Source organism: Cyprinodon tularosa, unplaced genomic scaffold, assembly GCF_016077235.1.
Source record: "Cyprinodon tularosa strain WSP-4 unplaced genomic scaffold, ASM1607723v1 ctg51, whole genome shotgun sequence".
NCBI classification, from domain to species: domain Eukaryota; kingdom Metazoa; phylum Chordata; class Actinopteri; order Cyprinodontiformes; family Cyprinodontidae; genus Cyprinodon; species Cyprinodon tularosa.
In genome coordinates, this window is record NW_024039241.1 from 1 (window position 1) to 15,517 (window position 15,517).

At 34.7% G+C, this 15,517-nt stretch overlaps 1 protein-coding gene across 3 annotated transcripts in view; it reads right to left on the reverse strand.

The window, feature by feature from the left end:
* Positions 1-1,121: 1,121 nt before the first annotated feature.
* Positions 1,122-15,517, reverse strand: part of LOC119795408 (1-phosphatidylinositol 4,5-bisphosphate phosphodiesterase eta-1-like) — a 77,611-nt gene continuing 63,215 nt past the window's right edge. For all 3 annotated transcript variants that reach the window (XM_038303404.1, XM_038303405.1, XM_038303403.1), the window contains 7 exons: positions 12,379-12,486; positions 7,868-8,023; positions 7,108-7,170; positions 5,265-5,359; positions 3,710-3,807; positions 3,416-3,595; positions 1,122-1,327 (listed from right to left, as the gene is read on the reverse strand). In XM_038303404.1, the coding sequence (XP_038159332.1) occupies positions 1,137-1,327; positions 3,416-3,595; positions 3,710-3,807; positions 5,265-5,359; positions 7,108-7,170; positions 7,868-8,023; positions 12,379-12,486 (891 nt within the window). In that variant the 3' untranslated portion in view covers positions 1,122-1,136. The remainder of the gene's footprint in view (positions 1,328-3,415; positions 3,596-3,709; positions 3,808-5,264; positions 5,360-7,107; positions 7,171-7,867; positions 8,024-12,378; positions 12,487-15,517) is intronic.

The window sequence follows — 15,517 nt, forward strand, 5'->3', positions numbered from 1 at the left end:
CTGAACATTTTCTCTAAACACAACTCTGTTGGACTTTCAAAATAAGACTCCAGGGACCCTACAAAATAAAAGCCTCTAGATTATACTAATGCAATAATTGATGCAAATGGCTCAACATTATGACCCAAACTCTTCCAGGTTGTTTTTATTAGACTCTAGTGACCTTTTCAAAACACACCCCAGAGCAAATTTCACAATAAAAGTCTCCCATTTACTCTGTAATACAGCAACTATTCACCTAATAACATGGAAAACCAGTGATTTAACATGTGGAAATGGATTCTATATCACTGCTGGGCATGACCCATCTTTTGATGCACATCCATGATAGACTTTCAAAATAAGACTACAGGGACTCTACAGAATAAAAGCCTCTTCCTTATACACACTCATACATTCTGGCATATTGCTCATAGCCATTTGTAATTTCATCACTGCAATGGCTCTGAGCATGCGGGCGGAGCCCGCCATTGGTGATTTCATCACTGCAATGGCTCTTAGAAGGCGGGCGAAGCCCGCCAATGGTGATTTCATCACTGCAATGGCTCTTAGCAGGCGGGCGGAGCCCGCCATTGGTGATTTTTTTCATCCCTGCAAGGGCTCCTAGCAGGCGGGCAGAGCACGCCAACTGCGCTTTACCCACTGCGGTTCAATATGGAGAACCCATATTACCCTTGTGCATCATATGCTGTGCACGTCTATTTCCCAGATTTCAGCACAAGTGGCACACAGCTCTCTTTGCCCATGACCTAGCCCTCTTTCCTTCCCTCAGCAGCCCTCAAAGGCATAAGCAGTTGGTCTGGGGAGCCCCAATGTAACTTGCCAGGGCCGTATTGGCACAGTTACCCAGACGGGCAGTAGGTGGCCCCCCTCAAAATTTCTTTAGAAATTTTCTAGTTGATCTTGTTACTTAATCGCACACCTGGTAAAAAAAAAAAGACAGTAGCTTACTGTAATTCTTTATTATAATAATTATTAGGTTCTGATGGTGTTCCTCATAATTACTAGAGAAGAGTAATTATTTCTCAAAAATAAAGACATGCATTTATATCACAGCCTCTTTAAATTGTGGTAGAAATCATTCAACTGTAACAAAAGAAATACTATGCTTGATAGATTTTTGTTCATCATAACGGTTACTTATGTAGAAAAAATGACAAATGAACTTGATCAAAGCTTATCTTTATTTTTTTTGTACCTATTCTTTGTATTGTTTTACCTTTACACATAGGAGGCGGCTTGAGGACGTAACCAATGCCTCCATTCACCATGAATTTTGATCTGTTGAGCTGCATCATCCGTCCATCTGTTTGATAGTTCAGCGCAACTGAAAAAAAAAATACATGACAAACAAAACCATTTAAATTGGGAATGAATGGCAATCAGTTTCTCCATTATTTTGTTTTTGTTTTTTGTCATTTAGTGAGGGTTGGAGTTATTCCATAAATCTACATTTCTAACAGTTTTTAAATTTCATGGTATTACAAGACAGCATTAAAAGAACTGTCTTCAGATAGTAGAAAAGCATATCAGGTTAAATTCTCTTAAACCAAAACGACATCCAAGACATCTAACAGCCTTTTTGCCTGAAAGACATGAACAAAAATGCCTGAAACAAAACTGAAAAGTTCTTCCATCTTCAAAATCTATGTGCTAAAGGGAAAACAGATGAAGAAAATGATATGTAGGCACGTGCTTAAGGTGTTTAATTTTCCTGTTTGGATTAGCATGAGAAGAACATTATTATTTTTTCTGAAATATTAATGAATTATGCCATGATTGCTTCAACTTCTGAAATGTTTTGCATAGCTCCCCCGTCTTGCTTCCTAATCTATCAGGTTTGATTTAAACTCAGACACCTTTTTAAAGAGTTCAACATGTATCTCTCTCAGTATATAAATTTTAGAAATTCTCTTTTCAGGTTTATATGTTTGTATGTGTCTGTGTTTTTTTTTTTACCTTGCAAAATAGTTTTTTGGGTTTTTTTTGGCGTGGCATCACTGCCACACATCTAACTTGTAATACCGAATGATCAACAGGCTTCTGCCAAACTTGATAACTGCTGATGAGATAAAGTAACTATTTGAACCAAGTGTGTTGCAACAGAAAGACAACTAAAAAAATGCAGGCCAGCGGTAGCCTAATTAAGACGCAGGTTTTAGAACTTATATCTTGAGGTTATCTCTTAAAATCCAAATAATATAAACTTGGGGTTTCCATTAGTGCCAAAAATATGTATTTGTTTGTGTCTATGTACTATATGTAGATGTAGTGTGTTTATGTACAATAATGTATGTATGTTAGGTGCATCTGCTAGATGTACATGTTAACATATAATGCTATGTTTAGTGTATATAAGTGTATATGTTAGGTGTATATTTTGGGTTCTTGTGTTAGGACAGATAAATGTAGCTTATTTGTCATATTAATTTACTTACATGTTTATGCAGTTAATATTAATATATCTTGCTTTTTTTCCAAGATTAGCCTATTCTTTTGAATAATGAAACTGTATCTTTTGAGCGTATTATTTAGTAAAGCTTCCTTAGGTTATTATTTTTTTTTTTTTTGAATGTTTTTTTTTTTTTTGTCTATTTATTTTTTCATTGGCATAAACAATTTGCCTAAAATAGGATACTTTTGCCAGTGAATTTGTTTCCTGTTCAGATAATATGTAATAATAGTTTTAATCTATTCATTTCATTTTGAATTAATCACCTCTACTTACGATATTAAATTTCTGCACACTACCTTCCATCACTGGCATTCCAAAAGTTGACTGCGGATTGAGTGAGGGTCAGATAGGGGAGGGGGTGTATTGACTCACAACAATACAAAGGCCCCTCACAAAGACATAAGCACCTATCTATCATAACCTACCTAACATATATACTCAACAATTAACATAGATTTAACTATCTAACATATTCCTCTTAAATAAGCACCTAACATTTATTTTTAAAATAAGCACCTAAAACAATCCACTGGACTTTGTTTTCTAATTCTGAAGACATTTGAAAACATTTCGCTTCCCATCCAGGAAGATTTTAAATTATAAAAAATTCTATAGATTTTTTTTTTTTCTTATTGAAAAAGCTTCCTGGGTGGGAAGTGAAATGTCTTCAAACTTGGAAAACAAAGTCTAGTGGATTGTTTTCTCACTTTTTTTGCAATGACTAGGACCTGGATGACTGGGAATCTTCAACAGCATCTTCACCTAACATGTACACATTAAATAAACATAAGCATGTGACATATACAGCTTACATAGACATGTACGCATATTTTTGGCACTAATGGAAACCCATATTAGGAAACTGTATTTAGGTTAACTGTATTGAGGTTGTAACACAAAAAAAGGAAACAGCGTCGAGGGTGTGAATACCATCATGTGATTAAGGCTGGAAATTCTTACCCAATTGACAACCAACATTCCAGTAGAACTGCGGGTTGAAATTAGAGGAGTCGATACGATAGGCTGAGGGATAAATCCTTGACAGTTGTCTCTGGTTAAATGTCAGGAACTGCTCAGCCTTGTGATTGACCAGAGATTGCGCTCTGGTCTCGCTGAATGACAAAACATCACCTGGAGTTCCTTAAAAACAAACAAGCAGTAACAATACAGCCAGGACATGAGAAAAAAAATCCACAGAGGTTTCAATGCATTGCAGTTTATGCCTCGGATGTGTAGGTGTCAGTGTTGTTTTACCGTCATTTAAGCATTCCTGTGAGGCAACAGAATTGGTGAAGACTACCAGGTTTGATAGATCTCTACTTAGTTTTATTGTCTTCCTTTTTCTTCCAATCCTAAAAATATAATTGAAGAAAAAAAAAAAAAAACAGGACACAAAACTTATTGAAAAGATTTTGGTGCAAAAGATGCATACACTCACACTGACCCATTTACAGTGGAAATTCATGGCGGGGCAGAGAGGATTGTCCATAAGACGCAGCTTGTAAACCACAGGAAGTAGCATCAAAGGCAAAAAGCTTAAAAGGAACCAGCACGTATGCCATGCTGCAATATTCTCTCATTCTTGCAAACCTACATCTACAAATCCAGCATATATGCTCTTAGACAAACACAGTCAGTCACAATAATGTTTTGAAATAATTATGAACGTAATAAATAAGGAACAGAGACTGGAGAAAAGCACAAACTTAAAAGCAAATAAAGCATATAAATTTTTAAACTGACAATTTGTTTTGTTAAATTCCTAATCACAGCAAAGTGATTAATTCAAATTTCCAAAAAAGATTCTGTTTGGATAGAATAAGCTAAATCAACAGTCTGAAAATAAATACTTCAAAAAGTAGGTCAAGTTATATTTTTCTTATTTTGTTTCATATGTACTCTTTTTATAATAAACTTAGTAAAATATAAAAAGGCAAAACATTTTATTATGTATCAAAAGTAAATATGAATTCTACTAATCATACTACTTATATACTATATAATGAATTACCATTTAGATACAGACGTATGCTGTCTTTAGAATAGTAACAAAAAAGACTACAATCTAGACAAATTATTGTATTTTCCATCTATCTTCTCCCTGTTACCCATCAGGGTGATGGTGCGGCTGATGCCGATCACTTTCAGATTTTTTCAGGTTAAATCTTTTAGGTTAATAAAATAACTTTTTTCTTTCAACCTCTATGGAATGGAAAATTGCTAATTGTTTCCAGTAAATTAACATTTACTTGCTTATGTGACATTTTAATAAATTAACCACTTTTCTAAAGATCTGATACCCTTTAAAACTAAACTGCATCACATTAAAAAGATTTATTAAACCACTTTTCTTGAATCTAAAAAAAACTTAATTTTACTCTTATATACTAAATACTATATTTTTTCTTCCATGTTACTTCTGTAAATCTTCTTTAAAGGAAATTATTATATTATGAATTATGAAAAGGGTAGCTAAGATGTTTAATATATGATAACCAGCCTCAGGAGCTGTGTGATGATTTTAAAAATGGGCAAGGCTGGATTGATTACAAGATTTCTTTGCTTATAATCATTTTTTAATTGAAGAGAGAAGATTCCCAAACAATTTGTTTTTCTTTTCCCTTATAGGTCTAACTTTAAAATTTACCTTCAGCATCCCTGTTTATACAGCACTGTACTGTTTTAGGACAGAAGGAGATTTAGTGGTTTCATGTCTCCTGTTGAGTAGGATTATTCAGACGTCACTGCAGCCATCAAGCCTTTCAGTTGTCAAACACTCAGCATTATGATGAAGCCGTTTAAAGATCACCTGTTGAACTGTCCTCCAGCTTCTCTCCCAGATCTTTCCTGAGAGTCTTCCTCCTTCTCCACACTTTGACATGTCAGCCTTGATTTGGAGTGCCTCTGGACAGACATAGAAATATATTTTTTTTTAAAACCCAATTTAGAAAGCAGAAATATATTCTATGTATGTTAACTTTGCCTTTAGCTGTCAACCTAAACATTGTGCTACATTTATGATCCATCATACACAATGCTGCCTCCTTACTCAGCTGTAGTCATTCTCACTCCTACTTTATTTCTTTAAGAGTAACACATTATGCATTGTAGCAAAGAGAGGCTGAGAAGATTAGAAATGTTTAATAATTACAGTGTTCACTTTCTCAACTAACACTGCAGGCATCCAAGGCATGCGCATTTATATACAGTATACACAAACATACACACAACCACCCAAGCAGACGTGGGAGGCTGTATGATACCCAAAGAGGGAGCCATAAAAGGCTGAAGTGGAATTTTGAGTGGGTAAAAGCAGGTGGAAAAAGAGGACAGAAAAATTCAGTGGTATATATGTAAGGTTTGTGAGTAATAAAAACTATAAGCTAGAGACAAATTTTCTACTGCTTCACTGATTGGATTTTTTGTCAAAGACAAGGAAAACCTCAATACACATTTTTAACAACAAAAAAATATTTAGATCCATATTTTATTTTACAAAACTAGATTCCATAGATTTGTAGATTTTGTAGATCAAAGTAATTTTTAATTCCACACATTTACGATCACTTTTTAACAGTGAAGAAAACGGATGGATGGATGGATGGATGGATGGATGGATGGATGGATGGATGGATGGATGGATGGATGGATGGATGGAAGGAAGGAAGGAAGGAAGGAAGGAAGGAAGGAAGGAAGGAAGGAAGGAAGGAAGGAAGGAAGGAAGGAAGGAAGGAAGGAAGGAAGGAAGGATAACAGAAATGACAAAAGGAAGAAAATAATGAATTAAGGACAGAAAAACAAAGGGGGGGAAACTAAGAGAATAAGTAACTTGGGAAAAAGGGTACAAAATTAGAACAAAAAAGACAGAAATAAGAGATGGCAAGCACTGAAGAATGAAGCAAGGATTGAAAAAGAAGCAAAAAAAAAAGCATGACACAAAGAGGGTAGAAATTACACAATACAGAAAAGCAGGAAAGAAATAAGTGGTGAAGGAAATTGGACACCTGGTTGGCAGGAAATAAATAACAAGGAATACAAGGCAGAAGGAAGAGAAATGTGTTACATGGTTGGAAGTAGGTCTGAATGATGTATAGAAAAATGTCATTATTTTCAATCAGTATTGCAATTTATTGTGGTTTTCATTTGCACTAAGCACATGCATATATAAGTTTCACTCTGATGTTTTAGTGTTTTATGACCTTCAAAGCTTGCTTATCTAGAGTCCATTGATCCAGGACTTTACTGTAACACTTGCTTATAAAAATTCTTGGAGCTGTCACTCTTTATTCCCATCTGTGTGGTAGCAAACTCACTTTAAGTGTATTACTGCCAACCAAAGGACTGGAGGGAGAAAATCTTTGTCTTTCTCTTGTTAAATGTAATGTAACGAAAATAAAATAAATATTCCAGCTCTAGTTGGACTGAGAGAAAGAAGGAAGGAAAAAAAAGAAGCAAAGGACACAAGGGGGCAGAGAAGTATATATACAATTTTCTATAAAATAAAACCTTGTATAAAATACAAAAAAACATTAAGTTTGAGGTATAAAAATCCAAAAGCAGTGAAAACAACAACTAAACTGAATTAGCCTCTCTGCAAAAATAAAATACATATGACATAAAAAGATAAAGAAAATAGATTTTCTGAATCTTACCTTTTGTTTAAGTGTTGTGATAAGGGACCTGCTTTGAGATTTCCTTAGAACCCCTTTGGAGCTCTGTTCAAAAAGCAGAAAAAGACACTCAAGGAGTTTTCATCTACCACCTTGTGCACTGTTGCTTGTATTCATATCTGGGTTTCATATGGTTGTGAAATACCAAACACATTAGCAAGCAGTGAGTCATTTAAACCCTAAAGCTGTTGAGCTGAAGGAGGCGCAACAAACGCTCAATAAAACATCAGACAGCTGAAGGGAGCAGTGGGAGAGAGCTACAAAATATACCAGCTAGAATCACTTGGAGAGAAAAAGCTTCAGAGACAGAATGAGGTGAAAGGGATCACCGCCAATGTAGGACTACATTAGAGAGAAGAGGAAACCCCGATGCACTACACCCACTATGCTGAAATGGCTCTCAGGAAACCAAGGTTCTAAAAATAAGACGCAAGCAACAAAATTAAATATTAACATTAGAGACATTTAGAGCATCTTCACTTTCAGCCTTTTTTCAATATGCCTTGGATAACATGCAGTAATCCAGGAGAGAAGTCATACAATCTGTTCCATGTGTATGTTTGACCATTAAGTGTAGCTTAAACTAAACTGTCACTCGACTCTCCGAGCCTCCAGCATGACTAACATCATGACCTATTTTTATTCCCCTCCTTTTCTCTTTCATGCTCTTGATATATTGACAAGAATGTCTCTTCCTGGCGTTCAGCTCTGCAAGCAGCCTCTGTTGCTTTGGGAACTTTACCTGCCGCAGGTTCTTCTGAAGGCCCTGGTGTGTGGCTCTAAGAAGAGCTCGGATGCTGAAGCTGTCGGTGTCCTCCTTGTCTACGATCCGGGACTCCTTCAGAAGAGAGTCTAGTTTCTTTCTGATGTGAGACTCCACTTGGGTTTGGCCATTGCCCTAGATAAAAGAAAGAAACCTCAGGTGTCAAGATAAGGGAGAGCTGAATGCAAGAAAAAAGAAATCTGAGTTTCAAAGAATTAAGACTGCATAGGGTGGCTTAGGCTTATTGCAGGACACCTTTTCAGATTTTGTTTTCATATAACAACCCAAGCTTAATTAGGTTTACTAAAGATTTAATGTAATAGGCAGCATAAAACATGCACTAATGCAAAATAAAAAGGAACAATACATACTATTTCTGATAAATAACCTTCCTGAGCCATTTGCTACCCTTACAGCCGCACAATATTTTGGGTATATGCTAGCATTGTACATCTAGACCAATCTTCCTCAGTTTTGCTCCTCATGGTCCAATGTCCTGCACCTTTTAGGTGCGTCTCTGTTTAAAGTCACCTGAGTCAAATATATACTGTATACATTTGTGCAAATTGACAAATTAATACTAGAAATTTAAATAACACAAAACTGAAAAAAAGTCATTATAGATAAACATTTACTAAATCATACATTTGCAAAATAAAATATGGATTTTGATTTAGTTTTCCAAAAAATAAAACTTTTAAATACAAACTTTCCCAGAAATATTTAAGTACCTTGCTCATGTACAGTTAACAAACATACCTGTCGACAGGAGCAGGAGTCTGACACTGAACATTTCCTGAACTTTATAGAAAAGACCTGTTTTAATGATTGCCTCACAGTGTTGCTCAACAAAATTTTAGTTCAAGAGCTCAATCAGGCTGCTTGTCTACTTGCTTTATTTATTCATATATATATATATATATATATATATATATATATATATATATATATATATATATATATATATATATATATATATATAATCTTCTACAGATAAATATTTTTCCAGAATAATAACAAATAGACTTTGTTTATCTATGTTTGGGGATATACTTGGGGTCAATGTTCTATTTGTTTGTGCCCCAGTTTTAACTTGCATATTGATGTCTACACGTTTTGCATCAAAGTTTCTACATGATGTTTTTTCCTCCAGATGGGATCTCATTTCTTCACTAAATCCACCCCTCTTCAGGTACTGACATGTAAGGGGTCCTTGCAAAGCCTCTCCGTTAATCAAGGTGGCCCCAGGCTGAAAATGACTAAACAACTCCTTCCTTAAATATCAATGGTTTTTCTCTCACTCTGCAGTATGACAGTTTGCATTTAGGAGTCTTTATCTGGAGTAATAACCCTGTTTCTTTTTCTCTGCCTTTTGCTTTATTTAGCACTAAATCTCAGATAATGTAGCATAATAATCATTAGCAGCTAAAAAAATGTTATTCTCTATAACACTTCATTTTTTGTTACGTAAAAAGCATGTAATTCTATTGGTGCAATGTTATCAGTGACTGCTGTGAAAGCACGCTGGTGTAATATGCATAATACAGAAACTCCTAGTAACCTGCCAACATCCCTTTGAAAATGGCGATGATCATCTGCTGAGGCCTCTGTGGCTTTGTGCCTCCAGCTTAATGCAGGGGAAGGATCCCATGCTCACTTATGAAACCAAGCTTGGAAAATAATGCCAGTGAGGGGGGTTCCTCTAGAAAATTCATATGATGACTGCTTATGTTATGAAATAACATGCTTTAATCAGCCTGCTCCAGGTAGGAGGAGGTGTATTAACTGCCAGCTCTGGAGGTCTTTGAGAAGTGATGTGCAAAACAAAACAAAAACACAGACCTGACCATTGACTTTAGAAGCAGAACCTCTAATCCCCTTATTACCTCCAAGAATTTACAGGTGGAAAGAGGACAGAGCAATGATTACCAGGGTACAGAGATGGGGGATGTGGAGCCATCAAATCATCTTTTTGTATTTGTATTTATATGTATTTGTTCTGCCCAGCAGAAGAAATACATTGGACTCACCTGGTTCAGGTGAGTCCAATGTAGGACTCACCTAGCTCCACACCTCAATACATCGGCCATCTATAAAACTAGCCTACTGTATAAAGACTTTATATTCCACACAGACTTAATACTTTTAATATAGACAAAACATGATGGCTTTATTCTACTTTGCTTTTATACAAAATGTTATTTTTTGAAGTGTTTATTGGTAAAGTAGCATTACAATGCAGAATAAAAAAAAACTAATTTGAGACATTATCAAAGTAGCAGGCATGAATAATGCATATACAGCTCCTGAAAAAAGCCATTTTAGGAGACACTGATCACAACCTTTTAAGCAGTTAGTGCTTCTCCCATTCGGATGTTGATTCAGGCTCCAACAGTCATTAGTATGCATTACATTAGTATACATTTTCCTTTAATACATTTTACACCAACTGCAATTAAGAATCAATCTGCACTACTTAACTAATTACCACTTTCATGTGGTTAGTATTTTTATGCTTGTTGTATAGCTTTGCTCTGAGACATATTTTCTCCTTGAAGGACGATAAAAATAACTTGAATATAAAAGTGCACATGGAAAGCAAACTAGAAATCTTTATGTATCATGCAGGTGCAAATTTAATGTTTAATTCATATTTATTTCGAAGGATCGATAGTAAAACTTCCTCATTTTGTTATTTATTTCTTTTTTTTTGCATCATTAAACTTTGCTTTTCTGAAAAGATTATTGTTGTAATTACTTACAAAGCAACAACCATCACAGGCCCATTACTGAAGTCGTTATCTCATCTACAGCAACATCATTATGATCGCATTAGTGAACCTTTTTGTTGCCTGTGTGGGGCGGAAAATATGATCTCAATCTATTTATTGATTGAGATCATATTTTGAGGAATAAACCAAAGGAAATCTGCCTTGGCAGATAGATATGCTAAATGCAGATTTCGATTTTATTTTGACATCACTTTGGCTTGTTGGAAGTAGGATGTGATAACTGTTGTGTATCTGGGATCTACGAGTAAGAAATAATACCCTGACTAGATTTTAAGTATTAAAGTACTGACTGATCGTTTTTCATTTCTTACAAATCAAAAGCTGTTATAGCTTTCTATCAGTTACAAATTGAATAAACCAGATGGATATTGTCTTCTTAAAATACAGCAAAATCTTAGAAAAGCCTCTTGTGGTATATTATAGATTCATGCCTGTTTTATACAGTTTTGAATTTCTTTTTTATAAATAAAATTGTTTATCCTTCCTCCTTCTTGCATTTAGGTCCTGTTTTACAAAATTCCATGAGTATTTTACAGATATGTGCATACACTGCATAGACAGGCAATCCCCCATTATTAGATTTTACATTTAAAAGTTTTAATTCTGTTTCTTAATTCAAGTTTTAATTGCCAGAGTTCAAAGCATTTTTCTGCTCACGCAGGACCTCTGCTCAGCTAAATCTGTATAATCTATTAAAAAAAATAGATAGAGCCAGTATTTCTTTTTTATGTTCACACTACCAACACAACGAGTAAAGGATAAACAATTAATCTAATTTCTTTGAATAAAACAGTTTTTTGAAGAATACAATTTTTGATGATTATCTTAATTTACTTATAGCAAAAACTTTAGTTTCCTTTTGTTCTTAAAAACAGTGTAAAACCTTTAGGTTTTTAACATTCACTGAAGTGAAGAAGCCCAAACGATACTTTTACCTTTCTTTTTTATACATTTATCTTTACTTAAACCTAATGAAGGAGTATGAGTATGTTTGTCATGTCTGCATTCCTAACAAAATAAAAAAAAAGAACTTTATTTTTTTTTTTCATGACAATTAGAAATGATCTTTAAATCATTTGGAAATATATATATTTTTTTTTTTTGCCTGGGATTCGAAGGTGCTGTCAGATATTGATTATATAACAAAATATAACAAAAATTATAACAATATTTTTAACTCTATTAGAACTAAGCTTATACTGTAAATGTACAAAATTTTAAACTCAAGCCCCTTAGGTTCATTTTCGTCTAGTCACAGCAACTTATTCTTCCCTCAGGGGCCAAAAAAGTCATATGATGTCACAATGTAGAGGGAAATGTTTGTTTGTTTTTTTTGTAAGTGTTCAAATTGGATAAAACTGATGAATGAATGTGAGTAAAGTTGCAATATCAAAGCAGAGTGTTCTTTTTAAATCAAATGATGAAAGCAAAAGATTCCTTTCTAAAGCTGCTATTGGCCTCTTCAAACGACTATTATAATAAAATTAAAGATAGCTAAATATTTTCTCTCCTTATAAAACAAAGAGAATCATGTACATTCATATTTGCATTGCATAATTTTTGTTAGATCTACTTAACAAGAAAGTCTTAAACACATACAAAATAATTATGTCCAAAACATAACTTTAAAGATGAGTTTGAGGTTAACATGCATTTATCTAATCACATAAAGTGTAGAGTCATGTTCTTGTAGCTTACATTACTGCTTTTGAGTTTGAAGTCCTCTTCAATTTCGTCAGCACTGTCATCATCAGACACTTCCCCCTCCTCAGCATCCGCAGACAGATAGGCGGGCAGGCGCTTACCCTGGATGGTGAAAAGATAACATGACAGAAGAGTGAAAAATGTGCATTTGATCCCTTTTAATAGTAAAGTTAGTGCAGATACTTCTTTTATGTGTTGCCTGTAGAAGACAACCAGGTTGAATTAAGTATCTAATTTCTATCCATGCAGAAGGAAGAGCATATAGTCCCATAAAACAGTCAACTCATCCCCTCATTTGACTGTCAGTATGATCTACTAATGCTGCAGCTGCTGCTGTTAGTCACTAGATGTGAAAGGACACGGCCCATCCAACATTTTAAACACAGTTCCTTGAATATTTTCCCTAACTGTTTTGGCCTTAGTTGTTTAAAGTCCCCATTGTTGTTTGTTGCATAGATGCTGGATATAGAAGTTCTTACAGGTTTCACTGTAGTCTTATTAAAGTTAAGCTATGTTTATTTGAAGAACTAAACCAGTTAAGCCTACACTTGATTAGTGAAGAGGTTTGCCATCTCAACATTAATAAAATAAATACTCTCCTTGCAGTATTAAGGTGTAGGTGTAGCACTGAAATTCAGCCAAAAAGTTGTTTTTTTCTTAATCAATTAATTATTTGACAAGTAGGAAAATTATAACTGCTGATTTGAATGATTTTCCTCTTAGAAAAGAAAATCATCATTAAAAAAAGTTTAGTTGTAATTATTTAGGTTACCTTAGTGGGATATCAAAATTTTTGTGCTCTGACATATTTAAGAGTGACACAAGTGTTTCTGAAGCTTTTACCTAAACTCTGGAAAGTCTGAACAGTTTGTCCCACATTTAGCCACTCAAGGGGTTACATAACTCTCACTCATAAAAACACATGCATCTGCAGAATGCCAGTGAAACTCCCTCAGAAGCTCTTCTGAAGGATTGAAAGCCCATCAGTGAGCCATTCTTAAAGTGTGAGTGGGAGTCATTAATTTTCACGCATCTTTCTCTAATAAAAAAAATGGAGGCTTAAAGCTTCCTGCAGTAAATGTAGCCCCTCCCAGTTTTCAACCACTTCCACAAACATTCTATCCCCCTTCTTTCTAAATATGTCTCTTTGAAAAACCTTATATTAAATTTTTTTCTTCACTGCTGTTGTCTCTGGTCTGATGATTGACAGGGCAAGTAAGAGAGGTGAAGGGCTGTCAAACAGAGGCAAGTAGAAAAATAAGAAGCAGTAACAGTTTTTTTTTTTTAGAATTAATTTCTTTTTCCAAAGAAATCTGAGTAGAAGAGGACAAGGCCAAGGATCCTATTATGCAAACCTTCACATAACAGATAAAAACATTTATTTAATACTTCTTAGACGCTTTTGTTAATCTGAATGTTTTGGTGTTTTATGGTGGAAAAGCAAGATCTGTTTTATTTTCTTACAGTAACTGTGTTTGGTTTTTCTTTAGTATAGGTATGTCAAACATGTCACACTGTTTATCGCCCTGAGCACCTGCCTGGTTTTCTGCTTGCTCCAAGTGCTATAGAGAGATAAGCCTGTGAGGCTTAGAAGTGGCAGTCCTTTCAAAAAAAAAAAACCTACTGCTAATGATACTAATCATGCTACTTCCTAATAAGAGCACTACCCTCAGTAATCTTTTCAGGTACAGCAGACCCGCCCAACAATATTGTTTGATGAACAAATGAGCTTGCAGGAAGCTGATTCTTTACTTGTGCTATTATATGAGTAAAACTCTACCACTGAATATTTTTTTTATTCAAAAATGTTTTCTCATGAACAGAAAAACCTTCAACTTAAATCATTAGTGAGCATTTATTCAATATAAAAGCAGTAAAACTAAACAGTAGATGGCCTACAGTGCTGAAAGGATTAAAGGCTAAAGGGTTTGTGGATTTTGAGTCTCAGCAACTTTAACACTTTTTTATCTGATGTAAAAGCAAACAAGAAGCTGCAACATTCTAAGTGTTGCCACTTGAGACTGTCTGGTCCCAATTTTCTCCTACCGAACTTTCAGTCACAGTCATTATTTTTTACGGTTTTCTGAAGGACATTTTAACTGGCTTTTCACTCAGTATCACTTCCGTCGATTGCTTTTTCATGTTTGTTTGTCAATCTTCTAACCTTGGATACATTGACCTTTCAGCTGCACTGCAACTAGACCCCTAAACCGAATTGAAGATCTGGGTTTGTCTTCACAAAAGTAAAAATCTGCTTAAGATATCTTATTTAAATTGGAATACTAGTCAATCTGTCAACAGTTTTCTCTAAAAATACAAGTGTTTTAATTAATTTAACATCATTAATCAATGATACCAATGAAAACAAGGTTTGATGCTCAAGTACTAATCTATTTGAAGATATTTAATCAGTGTTCCAATAAAAGCACTACATAATGTTTTGCATTAGGATCCCTAAAGTTTGGTTTATGTCTGACATACGTACGCTCCACATGGACACAACATCTGCAGCTTTTATACTCCATGTGGTTTTTCCACTTTTACCTTAATATTCTGGCCAGCTCCAGAGAGACGTGTAAAGTACAAACTGCAAGCTTACATAAACTAAATAAGGAAGTAGTCAACACAGCTGTTTTCTAATTTCAAACCATCTTTGTGAAACCAAGATTGACAGTCATTTCTTTCAAAGAGTTTTTAGTCTTTTGGTCGTGGTAATATTCATAAGCTAAATCACAAGAATCCACTATAAGTTTATATTTGTGAACCTTCACAGGTTGGAGCTGTCGCTTGTCCACCATCTTTTTCCCATGTAGTTACAAATTTTCCTAGGTGTGAGGTGCAGGAATTCTATCCGTGCCGTGCAGACATCACATTGAGGAACATTTAATAAAAAAACACATAATTTAGCCAGGCAGATGCATCAAGCATTAATCAAGTTTAACCATCCTTTAAATGTTATACTGTATTCGAAACAAATATTCATTAGATACTGCTGATCTAACAGACCTGTGCTAGTACTATAGCATTTACACTCTTTTCAATATTAAACCCAGTGAAAGCAGGAATGTAGCTGCAGCAGATGCCTGTGAAGTATTACCTCTTTGTCAAACTCTGATATGCCCAGGAATTAAGC